At 34.9% G+C, this 26,840-nt stretch overlaps 1 protein-coding gene across 7 annotated transcripts in view; it reads left to right on the plus strand.

The window, feature by feature from the left end:
* Positions 1-26,840, plus strand: part of COL24A1 (collagen type XXIV alpha 1 chain) — a 408,506-nt gene that overhangs the window by 21,937 nt on the left and 359,729 nt on the right. For all 7 annotated transcript variants that reach the window (XM_082409988.1, XM_082409993.1, XM_082409994.1 and 4 more), the window contains exons 3-4: positions 3,492-3,556; positions 20,121-21,472. In XM_082409988.1, the coding sequence (XP_082266114.1) occupies positions 3,492-3,556; positions 20,121-21,472 (1,417 nt within the window). The remainder of the gene's footprint in view (positions 1-3,491; positions 3,557-20,120; positions 21,473-26,840) is intronic.

The following is a 26,840-nucleotide window of genomic DNA, read 5'->3' on the forward strand; positions in this document are numbered from 1 at the left end:
TCCAAGGTCTGTCCTTGGAGTAGAGAATAACATGATATGGCTGGAGCTTTGGGATGTCAGATGTAATTGTTCCATAGTGCTAAAAAAAGAAAGGAGGTTGAAGCTGAATGATAAGGGCCTTGAACACCTGGTGAGGAACTTGACTTTTCCTGCTCTTCCGTAGTTGTATGTCAGGCCATTCAAGATGGCTGTTCTCTTGCTCTCTGTACATCCCCTGCTCGACCAGGCCCTGCTTCACTCACATGACTATCCAATCTTCTTAATTATAGGACTTAATTAGTAACTGCCCCAGCCGCTGGTTTCCCTGGTAACTGATGAGCCAACCTGATGTCAATTCTCCCTATAAAGGGTAGCCTCCTTCTCCCGCTGGAAGGTTGCTGCTGTGTCCTGCTTGCTGTCTGCTAGGTACGGTGCGGGTGTTGCTCCAGGACCTCTTGCTTCAGACTTGTAAGATCCCCTGTCCAATAAGCCGTTGATGTCTCCTCTGTCGCTGTTTTGGGGCTCTTTTTTCAGTTTAGAGGTTGGGCAACTCTGAGGCTTGCCGGACTGCGGGGTACAACCCGACAGTTGACCAGAAGTTTGGGGCAGAATTAGAAAAAGAGAAAGAAAATCTCTATTTCATATCACTGATCTCTCTCTCTCTCTCTCTCTCTCTCTCTCAGTCATCAAATTAGTACATAGGTACGCTTACCTAAGGTGTGGCTCAACTGATTTGTCATAATCTCCTAAAATCACCTGGCTAAGGGATGATGTTTGATGTGTTCAGGTTTTCCTGCCTCACGCCAGGAATAGACTTGTTAACATATCTAGAAAGAACTTTATTTTCCATCTTTCTCCCCTGAGGTCATTGGGGAAGTCTGTGAGTTGGCTGAATTGCCAAGTGAATAATGCTAGTTATTATACTCTTCACTAGTTAGCTTTATTCTGGATGGAACAGTGCCTGTGGGTTCTTTCTAAGCTCTCAGTGAGCCAGATTACTTTGGCCAGGTGAGAAGTGCATCCTTTCATGTTCCATTTTCTGTTAAAACAGCATAATTCTGATATACTGTCCTTCAGTGACCGGAATCTTGAGCTATTTTCTAGTCTTACCGATGTACATCCTGCCAGTTGAAAATAGAAATCTGAAAGGAAAAGAGCCTCCTTTTACTCAAACTCTAGGTCACATTGGGATCCATCCTGGAGAACCCAAGGAAATTATTTTAATTTCACACTGTGGTCCTCAACGTTGCACATTGGATTCACCTGAGAAGTGTTTAAAAATCCCTGTAGGACAAACTAAAACCAGAATCTCTGAGGGTGGGGGTGGGGAGGGAAGAACCCAAGTATTAGTAGTTTTGAAAAATCACCAGGTGATTCCACTATGCAGCTACGGTAAAAAGATGCAAAACAACTCGGCCTCACATCATCTCTTGAGCATCATCTATTCCAGAACAGTGGTCCTCGGTGTGTGATTCTCCACATCTGCATCATCGGCATTGCCTGAGAACTTGTTACAATTGCAAATTTTTGAGTCCCACCCCAGACCTACTGAGTCAGAAACTCTCAGGGTGGAGCCCAGAAATCTTTAACAAGCCCTCCAGGTGATTCTGATACACACTCATGTTTGAAAAACATGATCTAGAGCAGTAGAAAAGGATTTTTTTTAAAAGGGTCAAATAACCTTATTTGTGTCAGGTCATGAAATTAGATATATGTGATTTAAGCAAAATATTAGGTTATTTTAAGTACAATGTAACTATCAATAGTAAATATTCTAAATTGTTTTTTCCTCAGAGTTTGGTACATATGCAACCAATATTAGAATCACGTAGTTAAAAATGTATACGTGCTGAGGATCCACTTCAAATTTATGAATCATAGTCACTGTGGGAAGGCCCGGAATCTGGATTTTTCAAAAAAGCCTCAGGTGGTTCTTTGGCAAACTAACATTTGAGAACCTTTTCATGGATGACACCATATATGGGAATCCTTTATAGGCTTCATTAAAATATATGGTCCAACTATTTGCCCATATCAGTTGAAATTTCTATAATGATTCAGTTGATGAGTTTGTAGAGTTAATGACTATTTAGTATTCTATCAAAGTCTTAAAAGCTGTGCTCTGTACTAAGTATGACCATAGAATGTACATTTTTCGCTTACTGAAAAAAATGCTTAATACTATTCTAATACAAATAATATGTCCATTATAGCAAAGAGAATAGTATAATTTTATATTGTGTATAAACATACAGTTATAATAGTATAAGTTTATATTGGCTTACTTTGTTACATTAACATGCTCCTTATTCTTGTTGATAAAGGTAAAAACATAGTATTAGTGATAAATAGAAAATGTACCAGTTACTACTAGCACACCAGGAACTTAATAAAAATGATTTTCAGAGGGCTCTGTAATCATTCCTTGCAGAACTGTATTTTCAGAAATGTCATTTGAGGAGTCTCTGAGTTAGACTAAACAGAATCAGAGTCTATATTGGCAAGAAAAACTAGGTAATAAAATAGTTTTCAGTATGCTCATCATTACTTTTTGAAACAATCTCTATGATTTTCAGTTGGGAGGTAAAGCCAATTATGAAGACTAATCAACAAAATCTATCAAAAGTTTGGTTAAACTGAAAAATCACAGGGGCTTCCCTGGTGGCGCAGTGGTTGAGAATCTGCCTGCCATAATGAGAGGCCCGCGCACCGTGATGAAGAGTGGCCCTCACTTGCTGCAACTGGAGAAAGCCCTCGCACAGAAACGAAGACCCAACACAGCCATAAATAAATAAATAAATAAATAATTTTAAAAAAAAATCACAAAGTATTTTTACCTTGCTAATCAATGTGAATGAATATTTTGATTTGTAGTGGTTGAGTACTGTGTTCACAATTACTGCTAATCACAATGGTCAATGTTGACATCTACAGGTCGTTAGTATTTTCAGAACCAAAGAGTCGTGAATCTAGTACGAGTGATTTGAATATGATCTGCAAATAGATTTTGTATAAAAACATTTAAGCAAATAACTGGTTCCATCAATTTATAATCACTGTGGTTAAGTGACTAAGTTGTATTATTTTGTGCCAATCTGTAATACTTTGTGTAAAATTACATGTATGGTGATTTGACATAATATATACTACTACTAATAATTTCACCTATAATAGTTCACATTTATTGAGTTTTTCCTATGTGCCAGGTACTGTTTGGGGTACTTTACATGAAGTTTTTTAGTTAATATTCAAAAACCTTTATGAGATAGACTTAATAGATGGAGACACTAGGGCACAGAGTAATAAAAGGGGTGCCTAAGACACATAGTAAGTGGCAAAGCTGGAACTTGAATTCAGAGCCCTTGCTTTTAACCAATATGAGTATTAAAATACTGTGTTAATTAAAATAATAGCTCAATTCTTAATCTTGCACTAGAGTTCATTTTGAATTTTATGATTTATAGGTCATGAATGTCCAACTAAGTTTTTCCCAATTGTTTTTCTTTTCTTAGGAAACTGCTTCTTCATTTTATTGTACTATGTGTGTCAGGGGGTGCTGTTCATGCACAAGATCAAGGTAAGAATGTTACCTTGTTACTTATTTACTGATATAAAAAGTCAGCTTCCAGACAGCAAAAGTACATGACTTTTCAAGTCGTCATGACCTTAAATTCAACATTAAACAATAAAAAATTCTACCCAGTACAATGAGAATGTAAGGGTGAAGAAACGAATTTGGGGGGACATATGACCTTTAAGGAATTATTCATATCTTCTGTCTGTGAAATTGCTTACCTTTTTAAGCACACTCTCTGTAAAAGGGAAGTTTTGTACAGTAAAAAGGCTTTGCTTGTGACTTCATTTTAAGTGGGAGTTCTTGGGGGTGGCAAACTGTGACTGAATTACCTTTGCACTTCTTGAAACAACGCAGGCATATACGAAATGTTCCGTCTAGAGTTACATCATTAAGAAACAAAATAAAATGTGAATACCAGTGGGCTTGGGATTTCATTTAATTCAAATGGAGAGGTTTAGAAAGTAGTTGAAGGTTTGGTTTGGTTTTTGCTTGCTATCTAGTTGCTCTGGTGGTATGGTGATAGAGTTTTGGGAATCTATATATACCCTAATTTATTCATTTATTAAACAGCATTTAAACAGCATTTAAATAATATTTTCTGTTTGCCACCATAATATCCTAATTGCCAATGATCGAAATGTGAATAAGATAATGCCTCTGGCCCCGAAGTGAAAAAACAAGTGCCTTTGTCAAAGGTTAAAAAAAAAAAAAAAAAAAAAAGCCAAAGTCAAAGAGAAAAACCCTGGAACTGTGCTGGATCTACAGGAAATATCACCGTGGTCCTGATTTTTTTTTTTTTTCCTCCTCTGCTTTGTATCAGCAGGGCTGCCAAATTATTCACTTGACAGAACCAACTTTTCAATTCAATGACCAATTCAAGGAGTCTCTTGTCAATTTAGTCAATTAATCGAATAATAGTAGAAAAAGACAAGTAAACAAAATACATGTAGGTAGAGAGAGGGCACAAAGGAGGGGGTGGTACTCTATTTATTGACCAAATTGACCAATGGACATACGTTAAGTATTCTGTCAAATAGCACATATATGAATTAAAAGGTGTCACGGAAGGCATTTTCTAACTGTCTTTTATGGGGAGATCATTAAATCAGGTCACATGTAACTTCATGAAATGCTATTTTTGACCAAGTCATTTCTGTTACTTTAGTTTGCTTTAAGTAGCCAAGAAGAGGAGAGAAACTCTCTCTCTTAGTTTCTTGCTATCATTAGTGTTACAGTTTCTGAGAACTTATGTTACCAGTCACTGTGCTAGTAGAATATACATTTTCTTCATCACTACCTCATTGCAGGGTTTTTATAATTATGCCCATGAATTGCTGAAACCAAGATTAAGAAGAATAAATAACTACCCCAAGGGTTGCAGGCTAATAAATGGAAGAACCAAGATTTGAACTCAGGTATTTAGACTATAAAGTCTACAAATTCTTTAAAATTAAGCCTCTTGGACAAGAGAAGATAAGAAAGAGAAGGAGAATTGCCATTATTAAATATATATCTTGTGGCTTGTCCTTTGCTGGAATTTTACATATGTGATTCTAATCCTCATAATGAACGTGTAGGGTAGGTATCATAGATGAAGAAACTGAGGCCCAAGGAAGGGGCTTGCCCAGGCTTATAAAGCTAAGAGCTGAATTTGGGCCTGTCAAGTCTGACCCAAGAAAACAACAACATCAAAAAAAAAAACCCATTCCATTCCAAACTTCTTTCATTACACATACCCTTGCTTTACAGTTGTCATCTGTTAGTGTTATGAGTTTAATAATTTACAAAATGTGTCATTATCCAAATATTAAAAACCCAGACAAAGAAAGATATAAGGAATACTGAATATTTATGAATAGATTTTTTTAAAAAAGTCAGAAGCAATGAAAGGAGTAAATGAAAGAAATAATATTCCTTTCAACCTTAAGATTTCATTTACAGAATACAAAATGTGCTTTTTTATTTCAGGGTGAGCATCTTACTTTTCAGACTTCATAAAATTTTATTTTGAGTTCTTAACAAAAAGAAAAATATTTTAAAAACCTCTTTGACTTTATAAAATTGAGTACTTTTGAGCACAAAAATGAAATGAAAGTAGTGGTATGTTATTAGAAACTTAGAAGTACTGTTTTCCTAAAATAGTTTGTTGTTGTTGAATTGGCATGATACAATAATACAATATCTAATCAGGAGGTTAGAAAAACATTTTCAGAGAAATTGTGATTTGATGATGATTACAAATATCATTTGCAACCTTAATACTGCTGAATATGTCTAGTTGAGCTAGAGATGATCCCAAATTAGACTTCTCAGAAATAAATATAAATATTTATTGGTGCTTATGATAGTTGCCAAAACTTAAAAAAAGTATCAAAGTAATACAGGTATATAGTTTAAAAAGTCAAGTTGTGCTACAAAATATATAACAGAAAATAATATCCCTTGACCTTACCTAGTCTTGGAGTCCTTTACTCAAACTTTCTTTTGGTTTTACTCTCCATAGTTCTTAATAATGTGCTTATATACTGTATTGACTTCCTATTTTTGATGAAGAGGGTATAACATTTTTACACCATTCTATGCCCCCTCTTCACCCTCTTTTCTTCTATCATTTCTGTATAGTTTTCCTCCTTTTTTTTTTTTTTTTGTTTTGTTTTCTATGGCACTGACTAATTCTTCTCAGATACTCCAAAAGAATTTTAAAACTTCTTTGAAAAATATTTTTTAAAAAGTACACCAAATACTCTAACCATTCGATTTTTTTTTTCTTGGAGATATTTCTTCTGGAAAATAAGATTCTGTTCTACCATGGATTGGTAGCTGTCTAAGTTTCTTGTAAAGTTGATGTCTCTCATCTGTGTTAGATCCAGTATCTTGGAACTCATATTTTCCTTTTGCATTGTCCATTTCCTAATTTGAGTGGAGCATATCATCCAGTAGCATCCTGAGAATGTGTACTTAGGTGGTATACTTCTTGCAGCATTGCATTTCTGAGAATGTGTTTATTTCACCCATATGCTTGAGGGTAGTTTGGGTGGGTATAGAATTTTAGGCTGTAAATAGTTGTCTCTCAGAATTTTAAAGACTTCCATCTATTGTCTTCTGGCTTGCACTTAAAAAATCTGATGTTATACTAATTCTTGATTCTTTATGTATGACCTTTTAATTTTCCACTTTAAACCTTAAGATCAGCTGTTGATCCTTGATATTTTGAAATTTTGCAATAACGTGTTTTGTTACAGGTCTTTTTTCAAGGTATTCTGATGAGTAGTCATTAGGCCTTTTCAATGGGGAAATATCTTTCATTTTTCTGGGAATTTTCCTGTGTTAGTTTTTTCTCTCTGACGTATTTCTTCTTTCTGCAAGTTCTGTTGGTCAGATATTGGATCTGGATTGAGCTCTGTATTTTCTTATTTTTAGCTCTGATTTCCTGTCTTTGTTTCCTTTACATTTTATATCAGATTTTCATGAGTCACTCTTCCCAAATATTTAAATTATTTACTTGCGCTGTATTTAAATTGTTAAAGAGTTTTCTCACTCAGATTGTCTTAAAAAATAACATTTTGTTCTTGTTTCTTTGATGTAATATCTACTCAGCTTTCCAAAGATAAAAATAATTTTTTTGAACTTTTATTCTGCTCCCTGTATCGTCTTTGTTTCCCACAAATTTTGGTTTGCTTTGGTCTATTTTTTATGTTGGAAAAATTCTTCATAAGTCTGTATTACCTGTGTTATCATTTAAAAGCAAGGCAATAAAAATATGCTTGGAAACTCTTTTTGCATGGGTGGACTTGTTAACTGGTATATTTTACCTAGAGCCTGATAAATGAGGAGCATTGCTGACCATCTCGTTGTTGGACCGCAAATGTCTAAGGCTGTCCAGTTCCTTTAGAGAAGAATCCTCCAATTTCTTACTTGTAGAGTATAATCCTGGTTGCCACTGTTACTGGACTTAAGTGATATAAAGAGGTTCTTGGTGGGGGGGGGGGTTGCTGTCTCACCATTTAGTATGTAGATTTTTACTGAATTCCCTTGTTCTCATTATGGCGCTTCTTTTCCCTCTTCTGCTAGGATTGGTTCAGTGTTTCTACATAAGTAGGCTCTAATCTTCAGTTTTGCTCTCAAAGCTTCTTATACAGATTTTCAGATCCTCCCCTCTCTCCCATATGATGCCTCATGCTTCTCTCCTGAATTCAGTGATTTGGAGCCTTCAGTTGTTGAGCCTTTTCAGGACTTTGCAGTGTGAACTGGCCTGCCCGTCATTAGCACTTCCTTCTGAAAGCCCTTAGTGTTCAGTTTTGTCAGCTCTGCTAATTCCTTCATGTGTTTTTCATCTTTCAAAAATTCGTTGATATCTCTTATCTGTTGTTGTCTCTTCTACCCTTTCACTTTGCCTATGTAGTATTAAACCACATTTCCTTATTCTCATTTTAGTGAGACTTTAAGACTATGCAGAGATAAACATCTGTTATTTGCCATGTTTACAGTTCTTCCTTTAACTTTTAGCACAGCTAAGAAAACCATTAAAATATCCTGTTCATAAATATAAATCTTATATTTGTTTTATAACCGAGGTTTAGGTATAACCAAATGAATAGATGATTCTATTTCAAGAAAAAATTATTTAAGACTGAGTTTTCCAAGGATTTGACAGAAAGTTCCCTTTTCTTATATGATACAGTCTACTATCCTTATAACTCTGTTGGTGGGCTGGCTGCCACTGAGGTAGGCGTAGTTACAACACCTCTATGTGATACCTTACACCATATGAGATGTAAGCTAATTGTCAACATACATAGCACTCCTCAGGTTCATGATCCCTAGGTGTGCAAACCACAGATGTAGAAATCTCTGTGTAAAATGCATGTCTCCAAGAAAAGTATTTTCTGTGGAAATTAACCCAAAAATGTGTTTGTAAGAAGCAGCTCATTCTAGTTGCAGTAACTCCAAGCATTTTCTGCCAAAACCCCTTATGGACACGTAACCAAAAATTTTACACGTAGGTTAAAGCTTCATTTCTCATTTTATAAATAAGTTGCTTTTATTTCTTTATCCAAAATAGATGTACTTACATTAAGAATACTTTAAAGTCACAATTTCCTCTTCTAACATACCCAGTGACAGTGGTGCACAGGGGTTCTGGAGCCAGAATTCTGGGTTTATGCCCAGGTTCCAATGCCTACCAGTTATGTGACCTTGAGCAAGTTCCTTACATACTTTGACCTCAATTTCAGAAACTTAAAAGTGAGGATAATAATAATTCTTACTACATAGGTTGTTGTGTGGGTAAAATGAGAACACATGTAAAGTGCTTAGTGCATGGCTATTACATACATGATGAGCATACTATAAAGTTTAGTAGAAAAAAAATACTCTGGATCCTTTCCTTTTTCTATATACTGATAATATTGAAAAAATAAAATAGTTGGTTTTAAACAACTTCCTTTAGTTCCTTAACTCAGTGAGCTGGAATTCAAGAAGCCTATATTTGAGTCTTAATTCTGGCACAGACAATTTGGCTGAGACTATATAGAACAATGGAAAGTGGATATTGGGCACTTACCTAGTTATTAAGTCAATTTGGGTAAATTGGTAAGGAAAAGAAAAGTATATTGAGGCCTGTATGATCTTCCTCATGTACAACTCTGATTTTATTTTAAACAATCATTTTATTTTTTTCATTCCTACAAACTAGAAAGAATATAGCTTTGGTGACTTAACTGACCCAGATATATGACAATTTTAAACAGTGGGAATTTGTTAAAATTAAGTGCTTTTTATATTAATTTAGTTAATTAATAATGAGCTAATACTGTAATTTATTACACTGTTAAATGATATTACTCATTATTTTTTATCTAAAAATTGATAACTTTAAAAAAATCTTTTAAGCTACTAATTTCTAAGAAATGTAAGAATCCTTACATTTTGAAAGGTAAACATAATACTACCCTTGTTCCTCCAGTTTGTGATAGAATATCATTGAATGTTGACAGGTAAAATGGTTCTTTGGCTCTCTGTACTTGTAAAAACAAGTGTAACCATTGGCTTTCCCATGTCTGTTTCTTTAGGCATATACTCTACTCCACCACAGAGTCAATTATATAGCCACTGGAGTGAGTCAAATGCTTGGGTATGAGTCATAGTTTTAGCACCTACGGAGACATAATTTCTCCTTTTTGTCTCCCTTTCTCCCCCCACTTCCTGTCTGTCTCTCTTTTCATCTCCCTCTCATCTTCCCTCTGCCTGTCTTTCTTTTCTCCTAGCTAGTGATAATATCAATGCTGCTTATTATATAGGTTTCAAATGAAAGGCAAGTAAGGTTGGTGCCTGTGCCTATATCTGAGCATTAGCCTTGCAGGCTTAGAAGACTGATTTTTTTTTCTTTTTTTTTTTTTGTAGATAGCTTTTGCTTTTATTTGAATGATATTATACTTATCATATTGCTTTTCACCTAACAATATAATTTGGAGATCAGTGTAAGATAGGTGCTTGAGGGTGAGCAACTGAAATTGATTCTGGTTTTTTAAAAAGCAGAAAGGTTTTTGTTGAAAGCTATTCTGTGGTTCCCAGAATTGCCAGGAAGTCTAGAGAATCAGGTTACTAAGAACAGGAACCAGGGAAATTAGGGACCAAGACCACAGGTAGAGGTACTCCCCAGGAGGAGTATGGGCCACTGTGGTCACCACTGGACGGTGTACACATTCTCCTCTGTCTGTTTCTTTGTATCACTTGTTTCAAATCCAAAGCCCAAAATGGAGATGTCTGTCCATATCTCCAGCTGCTACGGTGTGGCAAAAGTGTGTAAATGGCCTTTTCATGGTCTGTAAAGAGATGTGACAGCCAGTCTCTGTCTCCTAGAAGTTCCTTTTCTTGCTTCCATCCTGTCTGTTAGAGGTTGTCCTCACATGCTTGGTGATCCCTGGCTCGCTGTTAATATTAAAGAGTGGGGCACCAAAGGGATGACTGAAAGCTCTGTGTGTTTGAGTGGGGCTGGTGGACTAATTGGTTTCATTGAGGGATCTCCGTACTTCACCTTCTCTAGGTCTTTCCTCTTGGGAAGTGTTGTTTTTTGGCAGAAGGATCCACCAGGTTTTCTACCTGGGGACGCATGAGTCTGATTTCCAGAGCTCTGGGATTGGCTGGGAGGTTTCTGCAGAACAGAGTTTAATAATGGTCATCCTTGCCTCTGGCTGTACTGGAACTATTTGTTTCCATTTTAAGATGTTTCTAGAAGAGTGATTTTTATTAGCATACTGAGAAAGGATCTATTTGTCATTAGTATGTAACAAAACAACAACAAACCAAAAATTGAACTGAAGGCTTAAAGAGGAGGTAACACTTGAATTGAGTCTTGTAAGATGCATAAACTTGGCATGGAGGGACATACTTACCAGGATTCTGAAAGAATGACTTTTTGTAAGCTTTGATATGGCAGGAAATTCAAGGAAAAGTTAAGTATCAAGAGTAGGAAGTACCATGGAATGAGAAGATAAATCATTGAGAAGAAACGTGTAAACCAGTGTAAATTAGGGGGCAGTCCCAAAGACCACGCTTACTTCTGACACCAACTGCAAGTTTGAGGGTCCCCAAGACCAGTTTCAGGCTCAGTAGTGCTCTAGAAGGATTCACAGGACTCATGAAATCTGTTATACTCCGTTATGGTAGATTACAGCAAAAGGATACAGATTAAAATCAGTCTAGGGAAGAGACTCAGGGAGAAGAGTCTAGGAAAGTCCTTATGTGGAGGATCCAGTTGTCCTTTCCCAGTGGAATCATGGTCAGTGCCAACCTTCCCAGCAATAATATGTGATAATATGCACAGGATATTGCCAAGCAGTGAAGTTTATTAGGAAGGTATGGAATGTGAGACTAGAAATATAGGCAGGAGGTTATATCATTAAGGGCCTGAGGGCTGAAATAAGATGATTGAGTTTAGTACTAAAAGCTATAAGAAATACTGATGTGTTGTTATAGGAAGGAGTGTCATGAACTAATGTTCATTTTGTTCTGGACTTTAGGAAGCTTTCTCTAGCAGCAGTGTGGGTGATGGATGGGATAAGAATGTCTCACAAGAGACAGAAATCTATTAGGAGGCTAATATTAAAATCTGACTAAGTAAAGAGAGCCTAACTAAGGCTTGTGTTGGACTTGGTGACTGAATAGATATGGAGAATGGGTGGGAAGGGAAGTACCAAAGATAATTACCAGGTTTCTGGGTTAGATGACTGGATCGATTAATTCATTCAAGCAATACTGTGGACCTACTTTGTTTTTAGTCATTGTCCTAGTTGTTGGAATATTACTGTAAAACAAGACGAAGGTCTACTCTGAAGGACTTACATTTCAATTAGAGAGCCAAGTAATAGGCAAGTTTATATTTACATACATTTTTCCCGTAAATTTTCAGTGTTATGAAGAAATTATAAAGCTCAGTAAGACATTAGAGTTAGAGAGTTATTGGGGCAAGGAGGAAAACTATTTTATAGTTCAGGTAATGTGGCCAGGGAGAGCCTCTCTGAGGAGGACCACATTTGAGCCTAGATCAGAATGAACTAAGGGTTTAGAGCCTTCTAAGCCAAGAGAAAAATAAGTGCAAATGCTGTGAGTTAAAAATGAGTTTAGTGGTTTTAAGGATTAAGAAAAGACCAGTTTGGTTGGAGCAGAGATGGGATGAAATGAAAGGAGAGATGAGATAGGTAAGAAGGGAGCTGGTGACATAGGTTTCATGCACCCCGTAAAACTCTGGATTGCACTTTTAGTGTAATGGGAAGCCATTGAAGAATTTTGTTCAGGAGAATGCCATGATATAATTTACACTATAAAAATATTACTCAGACTCCTGGTGTGGTAGTGGGGATCTTCACTGAGAAAGGCACTTAAGGAAGAGGAACGAATCTGGGGGAAAATGTATTGAGTTAGAAGTGATTGTGGGATAACTAACCTCTACTGGATAAATTCAGTGGGCAATTGGTTATTCAAACCCAGAAGAGAGGTTTGTGAGTCAGCATATGTGGTTACTGAAACCGTGGTTTGGATGAAGTCATTAGGCTTGACGTTTACAGTTAACAGAGCAAGGCGTTGTCTTGGCAACGCCATGATATATTCTGTTTAAGAAGCAAATAGGTGGAGATACAGTCAGTTCTGCCATCAGGCTCCATATGCATTCCAAAAAGTTGCCATGCTAAAAGACTGGCTCTAGAGAACTGCCTACATTCAAATTCTGCCTCTGAAGTTCCTAGTTGGGTGACCTTGGGAAAATTATTTAAATTCTCTGTGACTTGTTTTTATTACTGTCAGATGGATTAACAATAGCACATACTTCATTATGTTATGAGAATTATGTGGCTTAATACAGTAAAGTTCTTAGCATTGTTCTTGGTACATAGAAACAGTTTAATAAATGCTGTTATTCTTATTCTGTAAACAATGTAAGCCATCTAATAAAGTGCCTGGTTGATAATGAGTATTCTTTAAATAGTAACTGATTTCCTAAGTGACACAAACTAGATTGATTTCCTGGTTAGAGCCACTCATGAAACAAGTAACTTACTATAGACAACTAAGATTTTTCTTGCTATATTCATCAGCACCAAATATCTAAATTTAAATTTGCAATTTGGTGGTATCCAGGGCTAGGCTTAAATTAATGTAAAAAATCTGTATTCTGATAGAAGCCTTTTTCTTTTTTCTCCTGTTCTCCCCACCCCTCTCGTCTGTGCCTTTTTATCCTTAACAGTTCTCTACAGGCATACCTCATTTTATTGCACTTGACTTTATTGCGTTTCTCAGATATTGCATATTTTACAAATTGAAGGTTTGTGGCAACCCTGTTTCAGTCAAGTCTATCGGTGCCATTTTTCTAACAGCATTTGCTCACTTCATGTCTCTGTGTCCCATTTTGGTAATTCTCACAATATTTAAAACTTTTTCATTCTATGTATTATGACCTGTGATCAGTGTTTTTGATACTGTTTTGCAAAATGATTACAACTCGCTGAAGGCTCAGATGATGGTTAGCATTTTTTAGCAATAAAGTAGTTTTTAATTAAAGTATGTACATTGTTTTTTAGACATAATGCTATTGCATACTTAATAGACTACAGTATAGTATAAACATAAATTATTATGCACTGGGAAACTTAAGCAATTTGTGTAACTCACTTTATTCTGATATTGACTTTACTGTGGTGGTCTGGAACAGAACCTGCAGTATCTAGGTATGCCTGTGCTCTCTGCAGTCAACATCTACTCAGAGGATTTGCTAAACATATTCACAGTGAGACGTGAAAGGGTAAAACTAGAGTAACAATTAGATTTCACATCAGATACCAACTCTGGTGGCCACCTAGAGAATATTTTCCACTGTGAGATTTCTGTTGGGAGAAATAACCCTGCCATGATTAATTAGGCTTGCCAAGGGAAACGAGGTGGTATGGAGAATACAGTGGCTGTGAGACAATGTGGCAGGTAGACTTTGAAGATGGTAGACTTTGAAGTCAGTCTGACTGTGCTGAAATCCATTTCTACCGTTCATCAGCTGTGTGTCCTTGACCAAATTACTTAATCTCTCTGGACCTCAGATTCTTCATCTGTGAAATGAGTAGAGACTTTCAGTATAAACTTGAAACCATGAGATACTTTCTTTCCATTTCTGTTTCTGGATATCATACTAATGATACAAGGTGAATGAAATAATAAATGAACCTGCAAACTGCATTTTCACCAAAACTAGGGGACTGGTATAATCTGCAGACTCCCAAAATCTGCTGAGAAAAGCAGATGCCCTATGGAGTAAAACCAGTAGTAAGATTTCAGAAAGCACCAGCAAAAGCCAACTTCCTGAAGGTGAGGAGCACACCCTGAAGTACTTAACCTTTAGCTTTTGTACAAAACAAGTGTCACAGGATCTGGGGAGGACCGAAGCTGCCCAGAAGGAAGTATAAGAAAGAATCACAGATAACAGCTAAATGGCTCAGTGGGGACAGAGCTCAGAAAATGTAAAAATCTGCTTCCTAAGGTGAAGGATTCATTCTGAAGTATATGCCAGTGGAAGTGAATACAGGGGAAGGAGAGAGGAGTTGTGAGTGGGGCTGGCTTTGGAAGTCCTCCGGGACTGGGTTTGGTTCAGAGGAGAAGGTGGGGCTGTATCAAGGAGCCATTTGAGAAGGAAACTCCGGTAATGCTGAAATGGAACCTTTGGGTTTTGAGATTTGGCAGGCATGGCCCTCCATCTTCTCTCTCAGCATCCTTCTATAAATTGCTGGGCTATGAAACCATAAGTAACTAACATAGAAAGACACAACAAGGTAAAATGTAGGGAAAAACAGCAAATACGAGAATGCATACATAAAAACAAATCACCTCTATGAAGGAAGATCATAAAGCAGAAATATAAGAACTCAGGAAGAGATGGAAAGATATTAAAAGGAAATGAACTGTGAGCTTGTAAAACTCAAAAGAAGTGGTAGGGAAAAAAACCCTTTTACAAATCAAAATGAAATTGGAACACAAAGAAGACATAGGAAACACAATAAAGATATGAGAAAATCCAACAAATGGAACTGAAGATAAGGAACATTTACAGAGAAATGATATAGAGGACAGCAGTGGAGATTCAACATACTTATAATAGGAATTTTTGAAGGAGAAAATCGAAACTATAAAATAAAATAGATATTCAAGGGTATAATTCATGAAATAAAAAAAAAAAAAACCCAAAAAAACAACGAGACTTGAATTTATACAGCAAATGGGCATACTATGTGCCTGGAAACATTTATCCAGAATGGTCACTATGAAACCATATCATAATAAAAAATCTCTGTACTTCGAAGGTAAAGAACAGGTCTTTTGGGTATGCTGGTAAAAACTCGAGTCACTTAGAAGGAGAAAAAAATTGTCTGACTTCAGATTTTTCTGTCCTAATATTCACCACCTAAGGACAGTGGAACCATAACCGCAAGATATCCAAGGAAAGAAAATACCAACAAAGAATGTTATATTTGGTGAAAATTAAGGTACAAAGCTACCAACAATTAAGTCAGGAAAAGTTCTCATGAACCCTTCTTGATGAAGCTAATAGAACATAAACTTCAGCAAAAAGTAAATGAGAAAACAGCTACAAAAGACTGGCTCTATTTAACAAAAGAAAATATGGGAATGAAACAGAATCTAAATACCATATGAGCTAACAATGTAGGAATGGTACAACCACTAAAAAAATGGGAGGAAAGGGGAAAAAACCCCAGGAAGTAGATTAAGTTTGCTGATTGGCTCATCAGAAGCTGGGAATTAAAAATTATCCAAAGCTTATAAATCAAATAAAAAATACTGTAAGGATAGTATTTAATAATGAAAAGGTAAATACTAAGAAAAATAATCCTATTGACTAATATTAGGTAGTAAAGGGGGAAAAAGAAAAAAGAAAAGGAAACATTGTTCACTGAAAAATAATAGATATGTCTAAAGAGGACTAGGGACATTGTATACATTTATAATTTTAAAGGTCAGCTTTAGAATAAAAATACAAACCTTTCTAATTTCAAAATAACTACATACAAAAACAAAGTAAACAAAGCACAAAAACAAAGCAAAGGAAACCAAGCACATAGTGACTTTAAAAATTAAAATGGGAAAACATAAAATATGACAGATTAAACAAACCATCACATCAGTAACTGTAAATAGATTTAATTTTATATTCAAAAAAAAATTTTCAGATTAGATCACAAAACAAATCAGACTCCTTCCTCTATCGAAAACAGTGTTTCAATGTAGGTGAAAATAAAAACATGGACAAAGGTATATCAGACAAATGCAAACAAAAAGTGGGGCAAGGGGTCTTAATCCCAGATAAGGTGCAGTACCCAATAAATATATGAATTTTATGACTATCTCTGCATAACAATCAATATTAATATTCATAAAGTTAAGACCACATGAGATAAAAGGCCAAAAAGACATAATAGTGATGAGACTTTCTTTACCTCTTAGTCCATGAAAGATTAATTGTATAAAAATAAGGGTATAGAGGATATAAAATAAACGAGGTTCAGCCAACTGGTATTAAATTGTGTACCCTGAAACACCTTTGTAAGTGCTTATCAAACTCTATTGAAAATTGACCATTTATTAGGCTAAGTTTCAAAAACAAAGTGCAAATTAGACACCGTCTTCTGATCACAATTCTGTTAAATTAAATTTTACTAACAAAATTAGAAAACAAACAAAAACCCTTCTAACTGGAAGATTTTGCATTTCCTCTTAAATCATTTGGTTCAATGGGAAAATACAAGCAAAAATTGCATAGTTTCTAGAAAACTACAAAAATGAAAATCACACAAAATGAAAATATCACATATCAAAATCTATGGGATATAGCAAAAGCAGTATTCAGGAAATTTATTGCTTAAGTGCTATAAATAACTAAGTGCTCATTGCCAGAAACTAGAAAAAGAATCAAATAAACCAAATGAAAATAGGAAAAGATAATAAAGATAAATGCAGAAATTAATGATACAGAAAGCAGACAAAAATAGTAGAAAGGATAAACAAATCCAAAGGCTATACTTTTGAAATAAGCAATAGTTATACTAAAGAGCAAATAGAGGACTTCCCTGGTGGCGCAGTGGTTAAGAATCCTCCTGCCAACGCAGGGGACACGGGTTTGATCCCTGGTTCAGGTAGATCCCACATGCCGCGGAGCAACTAAGCCTGTGAGCCACAACTACGGAGCCTGCGCTCTAGAACCTGCGAGCCACAACTACTAAAGCCCGCACGCCTAGGGCCTGTGCTCCACAACAAGAGAAGCGACCGCTATGAGAAGCCTGCGCACCGCAACGAAGAGTAGCCCCCGCTCGCCGCAGCTAGAGAAAGCCCGCATGCAGCAATGAAGACGCAAGGCAGCCAAAGATAAAAAAATAAAATAAATTAATTAAAAAAAAAGAGTTCTAGAGCCAGAGTGGGTTTGAATGCCACTCTGCCACTTATTTAACAAAAAAAAAACAAATAGAGCAAAATATTCAAAATTGGAAAATTATATAGAGAACCACAGAAATAGGGAAACAGAATTGTAAGGGAATATTACATGAAGATCTCTGAGTAATACATTTGAAAGCCTAGAAGGAAGTTATTTCATATAAAAATATAAATTAAAAAAATTGATTCAAAATGTAGTTGAAAATTAGAATAAATCAATCAATGTAGAATAAATTAGGAAGGTGAATGAAGAGCTATCAATGAAAAAGCCAACATAAGTTTGGTTTACAACTGAGTTTTATCTAACTTCTGAAAAAAAGAATTTTAAAGGTATTTAAACTGTTCTGGGCCATAAAAAATAATGAAGTTCAACATTATAGTCGGATAAAGATAAGGGAAATAAGGGGAAAACCACAGGCCAGTCTTAATTTGTAAATATCAATGCAGGGAGTCTACATAAGATATTCTTGAAGAATCCAGTAAGGTATTAAAAGAATAAAATATAACCGTCAAGTAGATTTTATTTTAGAAATGCAAGGAAGGTTCAGTCAAGAAATTTTTTGTGTAGTTAATGCTTTAAAACATTTGATTTTTAAAAAATCCTAGCTATTTGTCATTAAAACTCAGAAATAGGATTGAAGGAAATATATATGTATACATATATATTAGAATTAAAGGAAGCATATATATATATGTGTACATGTATATATATATATAAATATCAAAAATATATGTATACTAAAGTGTTAAAATAATACTCTTTCCAATAGAATTTCATTCTAATAGAATCAGAAATTTGAGGCAGTACATAGTACGGGTTAAATACAAAGACTGGTTTTCTTTGGGCAAGTAGCAGCCCTAGATATCATACCACATAATTTTGACTCTTCCTTTATGTAAGAATAGCTGATCTGGCATCATAGAATGCCGGATCATATTTCCCATACTTTATTATTATATATATTTTAAGCATTGTGATTTTCACATTAGCAGTGTTTCTTCCATAGTTTATTTCTTGGATTGAGAATATCCTTAGAAGCAATTAGCATTGGTCAAGAGTACTCAAAGTCACAGTTTAAGCATGTTATGTTTCAGAAGTGTAATTTTCATTAATGATTTAGCTGGTAATTCATATTTTATGTTAAAATAAACAGCCATATTATGGAGTAAAATTAAATTTTTTTAAAAATTATAATTTTAAAACATGAGAAGTCAAAGTTTTTTTTGTGTGTTTTTATGGGGCCTCTTTAAAGTATTTCCCCAAATTTCTGGAGATGCATATAATTTATAACTGCTGTTAGGAATATTTTGGTGGACATTTGCCACTATATTTGCGATTTGTAATAAAAGTGAGTTATCAAATATCTACTAATTTCCTATAAAAGGAAAGTTAAGATGATGTGTAATCTTGCTGGCTAATCTTCAGAAATCTTTGTTTTTCCTCACTTATCATTGTGATGAATGAACAATTCTTTAACATTTCTTGTTGGAAATGATTATGTACATACAATGATACAAATGGGAGATTTATAACCCGAAGAATAATAAAGATCACATGGCTGACTAAGCTGTTCTGTATCCTTGAGAAGTTTATTATCTTTTACAAGTCCTAGAGTTATAGAACTCTAGAAGTAAATGTCACATCTGATTAGATTCTGGTGGGGAAGATTCATTCATTCAGAAATTATAGAACTATTTGAAGGCAGATATAGTAGATATCCAATAAGGAAGCAGACATAGAATCTGTCTTCAAGAGTTTATAATTGGGTAAGGGAGATAAGCAGTATACTATCAATAACATTACAATGAAAACCAGAAAAATCGTAATTATATAATGTATATAAAACCTATATTTTATAATAAATATTGAGAAACTCTGCAAACTGTTTGGATTAACAATTACTCTGGAGGACTGAGAAAAAAATGGAAGAGAGAGAAATTTGGAAGGGAGAGAAAAAAATACAGTGATCAGCAACAGTAAGAATTTAAGTTCTCTTGTCCAGGAGTTTTCAGGGTGACTGGGTACTTTATGTATAGCACACACTTAAGGTATTAGGCATAGGGAGAGCTCTTATGTGACCTGTAAGTTCTCAGAAGGTAAAACGGAAAACAGCCTGAAAAATTATAGTTTAAATGGTTGTGTGAACTTAATTTATAAAATGGTTTCCAAATTAAAAATTTCTTTTTGTAAGTGTGTCCCTAGTTTCTCTTTAACACAGAAGTCATAAAATTTTAAGTTCTAAATTAAAGATATAAATGACTATCTGGGAATCTTTGAACATGTAATCCATTGGAATAACAAGTTGCCTAATTGGGAAGAATAAGAGAACATTTATTAAATTTTGGGTTTAGGGATATTGGGGTGTATGTATGTGTGTGTTTCAGATTATAACATTTTGTTTTCCCTTTCCATACCTCTCATTACCTAGAAATTAGTTATTGATAGAGCATGTTTATTTTAGGGATTACTGTTGATACCTACAAGGAAGATTGTCTCATACTCAAACATTTATATGAACACATGAATGCATAAGAGTAAGATTCTTTCTCTCTTTCTCTTTCTCTCTCTCTTTTTAATTTCCAGGCATAGATATTCTTCATCAACTAGGCCTTGGAGGCAAAGATGTAAGACATTCAACATCAGTGACTGCTGTACCATCATCATCTACACCATTACCTCAGGGGGTCCATTTAACAGAATCGGGTGTCCTTTTAACAAATGATTCTTATATTGAGTCACCTCTCGTGAAAATTTTACCAGTCAACTTAGAACAGCCATTTACAATATTAATTGGTTTACAGTCACATAGAGTAAACAATGCATTTCTCTTCAGCATTAGAAGTAAAAATAGACTGCAATTAGGAGTACAGTTATTGCCTAAAAAATTAGTGGTATACCTTGGAGGAAAGCAGTCTGTATTTTTCAACTACAGTGTTCACGATGAGCAATGGCACACATTTGCCGTTGCTGTTAGCTATCAAGTTGTCTCGATGTTTGCTGAATGTGGAAAGAAATATTTTAGCAGAGAGACTCTTTCGGAAGTTCAGACCTTTGATTCTAACAGTGTGTTTACCTTGGGAAGTATGAATAATAATTCTGTCCATTTTGAAGGAATAGTATGTCAGTTGGATATTATTCCTTCTGCAGAAGCATCTGCAAACTATTGCAGGTATGTGAAACAGCAGTGTCTCCCTGAGACAAGCCTTCTCCATACAGCTATTGTACCAGCTAAGATACCAGAAAACTCTCTCTTGCCCAAAAGATTTGGTGAAAAAGTACTGTCGGAGGACACACTTACCAAAGGCAGAAGCATTCTAGATTCCAGAAATGATTCTGCGGCAGTGCATAAAGAACAAGAACACCAGATATCAAGATCTCAGTTAACTTCTCTTCATTCAGGCAATGTCTCTGCTGTGGATCTTGTGAATCATGTGATTCAGGCCAAAGAAATGATCACTGAGCAACTTCCTCAGGCAAATCTAAGCCTGCCAATGACGCATCATAGCCTCAATGAGCCAAGGAAAAATAGCAAGGAGAAATTTAGTTCTCTTCTAAATGTGTTGGACAATATCACACAACATAATGATAAAGTAACTGGTCTGTCACCGTTTAAGAAGATATCATCTATTCTTCCACATATAAAACAAGATACAATTAAGAATCTCAAGAAAGCTATCACAGCAAATCTACACACTAATGAACTTACGGAACTGCAACAGATTTTAAACACAACCTTATACAGAGTGACAGATGAGCCATCTGTGGCTAATCACCTTGATCTAAGGAAGGAAGGTGAATTTGGTCCTGATGCTACTTATCCCTTCGAAAATAGCTATGAAACTGAGCTTTATGATTATTATTATTATTATGAGGATCTTAATACAATGCTCGAAATGGAGAATCTAAGAGGGCCAAAAGGGGACACTGGACCTCCCGTAAGTTATTGTTTTTAAAATGTGTCTTAATGCACTAATTTACCAAACATTTTGAAAGGAATTCTCTAGGCTGAACAGTACAGAACAGATCTGTCTTAGAGATGTACCCTGGCTTACAATGAGTACATTATGCTTGCTATAATATATCCAACCAGAATGCAACGCTGGGTCAAATATTGTACTTTTTTTTTTTTTTTTTTTTGGTTTTTATTGGCAGGCTGAAAAGTTTACTTAATTCTGGTAAAGTGGTGAGTAAGCTATATGTTTTTCTTGTTCAGGTGAAATTCAATCAGGAATTCAACTGCTAAATATAGATCAGCATTCTTTTTTTTATGAAAAAACCCCATAGGCTTAATGCATAGTCATGTTAAAAGAAGGATATAAAAGTTATAGTAGACTAAATAAAAATACTTTAAATACATTATTAAATATACTTTCAACAAAATCATATCAAAAATGAATTAAAATAGAGTGTAAAATTTTAGATAGAGATAATTTTATAGTGAGTCACTGGGGAAAAGCAAACCCTTACATTATAGAAATTAAAATATTTCATTTAGAATTGTAAACAGTAACATATTTCATTATATCTTTCATGATATAGCCAATTTACATTTATGGATGAATAAAAGTTCCATCTGCCTCATACAAAAATAGCCAGTCAGCCCATCAGTTCATCAGTAGAAAAAAAGCCAAGTCGCTTACTTAATACTGCCTAAGTAAAACTATGAGATAATAGACTGATTTCTTTTTTTTAGCTCTGAAATTATTTTGTCATGTAGGTGCAATTACAGATGGACATTTGAAAATTTTTTAATCACTTAAAATTCATTTAAAGCTATTTAAAATCACATTAGGAACATTATGTTTTTGCCTTTCATATTTTTGAATACCTTAAACAATCAACTTATATGTTTTTAGAAATTGTTTTTTCAGTTGCAAGCAGACTAAAATATATCTTAAGGTATTTCCTTTATTTGATGAAAATAAAATTTGAATCATTTGTTTAGTTCCAGAAATCATAGAATAGGAGATGACGCCACTTGCTGAGCTTGTGTTTCTTTTGTGGTTATTACTCAAAGTGATTTGATAGGTATTGAGCAACTCTTATTAGTGTGAATGTTTAAAGGGTTTAATAAAATCTGAATAATAGATTATAGAGAAATAAACTTTTCAGCTATGACAGTTATCAACATATTAGTAATAAAATTGAGCCATTAGGCAGGTCATATTAAACAAACAGTTATGTAAGCTATTTACTTCAAAAAAAGTCAGAGATGAGTATTAATCTCTTCTCTAAATTCAAGAATAGTTGTTTCAGCATTGGTAGGTGAAACAATAATATTCAACAGATACTAACTTAGTCTCTGCTTGGGCAAAGGAGAAACACAAGGTATGTATAACAGAGTTACTGCTCCGGAAGGAGCTTACATTGTGGTAACGGGGACACAAGAAGTACATTTATAATTATATCTCAGGGTCAAGTAAGATTAAATGTCACTGAGAGATACAAACTAAGTATATGGAGTACACATTTTCAAAGGTAAGAAAAATAGATTTTGAGGGGACCCCTATGAAAGATCACTTAAGGCTGAATGTTCAGGATAGGTTCTTGTGGACAAAGTTTTCAGAACGTCGGCCTCAAAGAATGGATACGATTTTGATAGGTGAAAGGAACTGGCATATCTTTTATGTAAGAGAAACAGCAAAATAGGTATAATTTGAGTTCTTATTAATTTTTGGTTACCTGTAACCAAAATAGTTATAATTTAGTGAGTTTTACCGTGGTAGCAGGCACTCTACCATGCCCTTTATGTTTGTTATCTTAAAAGAACTTTGTAAGTTTGGTATTATTATCCTCATTTTTCAGGTGAAGAAACTGAGGCCCAGAGGGATTCATTTACTTGTCCATAACCACATTGCTAATTAATGATAGAGCCAGGATTTTGACCCAGGTTTTCTGCCTCTAAAGCTCAAACTCTTTCATGATATTAGGCTGAATAATGTTAGACAAATATAAAACCCAAGGTAGATGTGGACAGGTTGTAGAGGTCTTAATTTTCAAACTGATAGTTCCAACTTTATCTTGTTCTCAATGGGGAATTCTGTAGGTTTCTAAGCAGAGGCATGAATAGGGAAGTCAATCTGGTGGCAGTGCTCAGAGCAGACAGGAAATTCCTGTTATCATCTGGATGTTACAAGACTAGGACATTATCTAGGATGCCAGCAGTGAAAATGCAAAGGAAAGGTAGGATTCAAGAGGTGTTTTGCAGGAAGGTTTGGTAGAACTAGGAAATTAATTGGACCTAGGGACCAAGTAAAAAGGTAGAGGATCCAAGATGGCTTCTAAGGTTTTAAGCCTGTGGATTGAGAGAATGGTGATACCATTACTAAAACCAATAATTAAGAGAGGAAGTTGATTTTAGGAGAAGAAATCAAGTTAAAACATCTAAGGTGCTGTTGGCAAATCAGTAAGCTGTTGGAAGAGTTGAAGAAGCTGAAGTAAAAAAGAGAGGTCAAAGTAGGGGGTATAGATATGGGAGTTTTCCCATCAATATCATATCAATAGTTGAAGCTATAGAGTCAGATAATTTTCAAGGAAAGGAGTTCGGCATAGAGTTGAGAGCCAAATCACGAGCAATGTTTGCTTTGTGGTTATAGAAGAAAGAAAAAAAAAAAGCAGAAATGTGACGGAATAGTCAGAGAGATGGGAGAGAATACAGTATACTATCACAAAAGCCAAAGATGAGAGTTTTGAGAAGAAATTGATCAGTAGTGCTGAAAGCTACAGCAGAGGCTGAGAAAAAGTGGAGGAAATCCTTTGGATCTTCTGATGGGAAAGTCATTATTGAACTTTGAGAATCTGACTTCAGCATAGTGTAGAAGTCTAAAGGTAGATTTTATAAAGCTAATGAGAGAGTGAATGGTGATGAAATGATGAACTTTGTAGAGACTGTTGCACTGCTTCGTGAAGTGGATGTTACTGTGTGAAGTCTGAGGCCAGCCTGATTTTTCCTACTTGTAGGTGACTTTTTCCTCTGTATGCCCATGCAGTTCTTTTGTTATCTTTGAAGTTCATTTCATTAAACCTGTTAGGTTCTGTATCAGTTTTTTCTGGTACTCTTTTGATCTGAAGATTATTTTTACTTATTATAGAAAAGTCTCTCCTTATATTCTCAGGTATTTTTCTTTTCCATTTTTCTATATTCTTCTTCAGGCACACCAGTATATGTTAAATGTCCTTTGTGATGATAGTATTTATTATCTTCTCTACAATCATGTCCATGTGATTGCTTTTTTCCATTTTGTTTTATGTGAATTCAGTTAAACTACATCCATATCCCTTAATTGATTTTTTCAGTTGTAGTCAGTTTTTATTGCTTCTGACCTGGCTTTCATCTATAATTGTTTCTTTTTTGCTCTTTCAATCTTTAAGCTCTCTGGCTCACATTTTATTACCTTGGTTGTTATTTTTAATGTCTTATAACTCTTCTTTGAGCTCTCATTTTGTAGAAAAATAGCATCTTGAAATTTTTTGAATCTGTAGTGAACTATATGAACTTTTTCTCTGTTGCATGGAGTGATTCCTCTTCTGGTAAACAATTTTCATCTACTTTTAATTTATGTTTCTGTCCTCACACTTTCCCCTCCCCTCAATATGCATAGGTCCCTTGCTGGTTTCTTTCTGGTTATTACTCATTTTTAAAATAAAGACAACTCTATCTGGGTCACTATTTGTTTTAGAGTTGTATAGGGAGAGGCAAAGGGAAGTAGTGGTACACAACATCAAATTTAAGTTGCTGTCTTCAACACCGTCCTTCCATATTTATTTTGCCCTCTATCCAGAAACATATCTCCTCTCATTTTCATGTATGTGAAGCCCTCTATATCTCTCTGAGAAGTGATATGATGATTTACGCTCTTGTCTTCTACCCCCCTCACAACCAGAAATCTCCTGAAGTTAGGAGGTTTGTTGCAGATCATGAAAATGATGGGTTCTTCCTCTTCAGCTCTACTTTCCTTACTTCTGGTTATTTGAACTGGGTCTTTACAGGGTCATGATTTATATGTCCTGTGGCTTTCCCATTCCCTTAAACTTTACTATTGTTATTAAAGGATTGTTGGTATGAACTTTCTGGACTGATATACTTTTAGATATCTGTAGCCTGTCCAAGCTTTGACGTCTGAAGAGGTTTTTTGTTTGCTTTTTGTTTTTGGTCATCTCTCAGCATCTTTCCTTACTCCAAAGTGTCTCAATATTTGGAAGATAATTTTCATATTTTTGGTTTGTGGTTGTGGTCTTTTCCTTGTTTCATCAGAGATGTTTTCTTCTTTTGGTGTTTTTTGTTGTTTTCAGTGGTTTTGAGGGAAGGAGAGTTCTCATTCTGCTATCTTTTATATAAATTCTCTAGTGATCGATTTTAAAATATAAATTAGATCATGTCATTTATCTGCTTAAACTCTTCAGTGACTGAAGAGTAAAGCAGTTAGAATAAACTAAAAACTCTTTATCATGACCCATGCAGTCGTATATCATCTGGCCCCTGCTTTCCTCTGCAACCTCATTTTGTTCCACTTTTGCTTAATCTCACTGTTGGGTTTCTTTTAGCTCCTTGATAAGACTGTGATTTTTCTTTGTTTTGTTTTATTTTACTCATGCCCTAATTCATTTCATTCCTATTTCCTGGAATTTTATTTTCTCCTCTTTCGTTACTCCTCTTCATTTTTTAGATGTAACTTAGCACTTCCTCAGAGAAGCCTTCTCTGATACCACAATATAAATTATGTACACTGTTGATCTCTCTCGGTTGCTTGTTCTTTTCTTCATATCACTAAATAAAATGTACATTATGTATTTATTTGTTTATGGGTGTTTTTTTATCTCACTGTCACCTCCAGGAGGGTTTGATGTTTACTAATGTTTTTTGAGTGAGTGAATGAATGAATGAGTGAATGAATTATAGAGGGAACTTTAGATGCAGGACTTCCAAGATTAATTGACCAGATATTACTATCTCTTAGAAGGACTGAATACATTTGCCTTAGTATATATATTACCCTAGTAATAATAGTATTATAACTAACATTAATTGAGTACTGCTTGTGCCCCAGGCATACCTTTTAAAAAATTGCTCTATAGTTTATTGGTTAAGTGCTGTATATCAGACATAGTTACAGGTATTTTATATAGTACAATATCTTTAATGCTTACAATAACACTGAAAAGTAAATTTTTTATCATCAGTATTATAAAGATGAGAAAACTAAGGCTTAGAAAGAGTAACTGACTTGTTTAGGGTCATTCAGCAAGTAAATGATTGAAGCATGATTTGAATCTAGATTGGATGATTGCCATACCATTGCTCTT

The sequence above is a fragment of the Balaenoptera physalus genome (assembly GCF_965194825.1).
Source record: "Balaenoptera physalus genome assembly, chromosome: 1".
Lineage (NCBI taxonomy): Eukaryota > Metazoa > Chordata > Mammalia > Artiodactyla > Balaenopteridae > Balaenoptera > Balaenoptera physalus.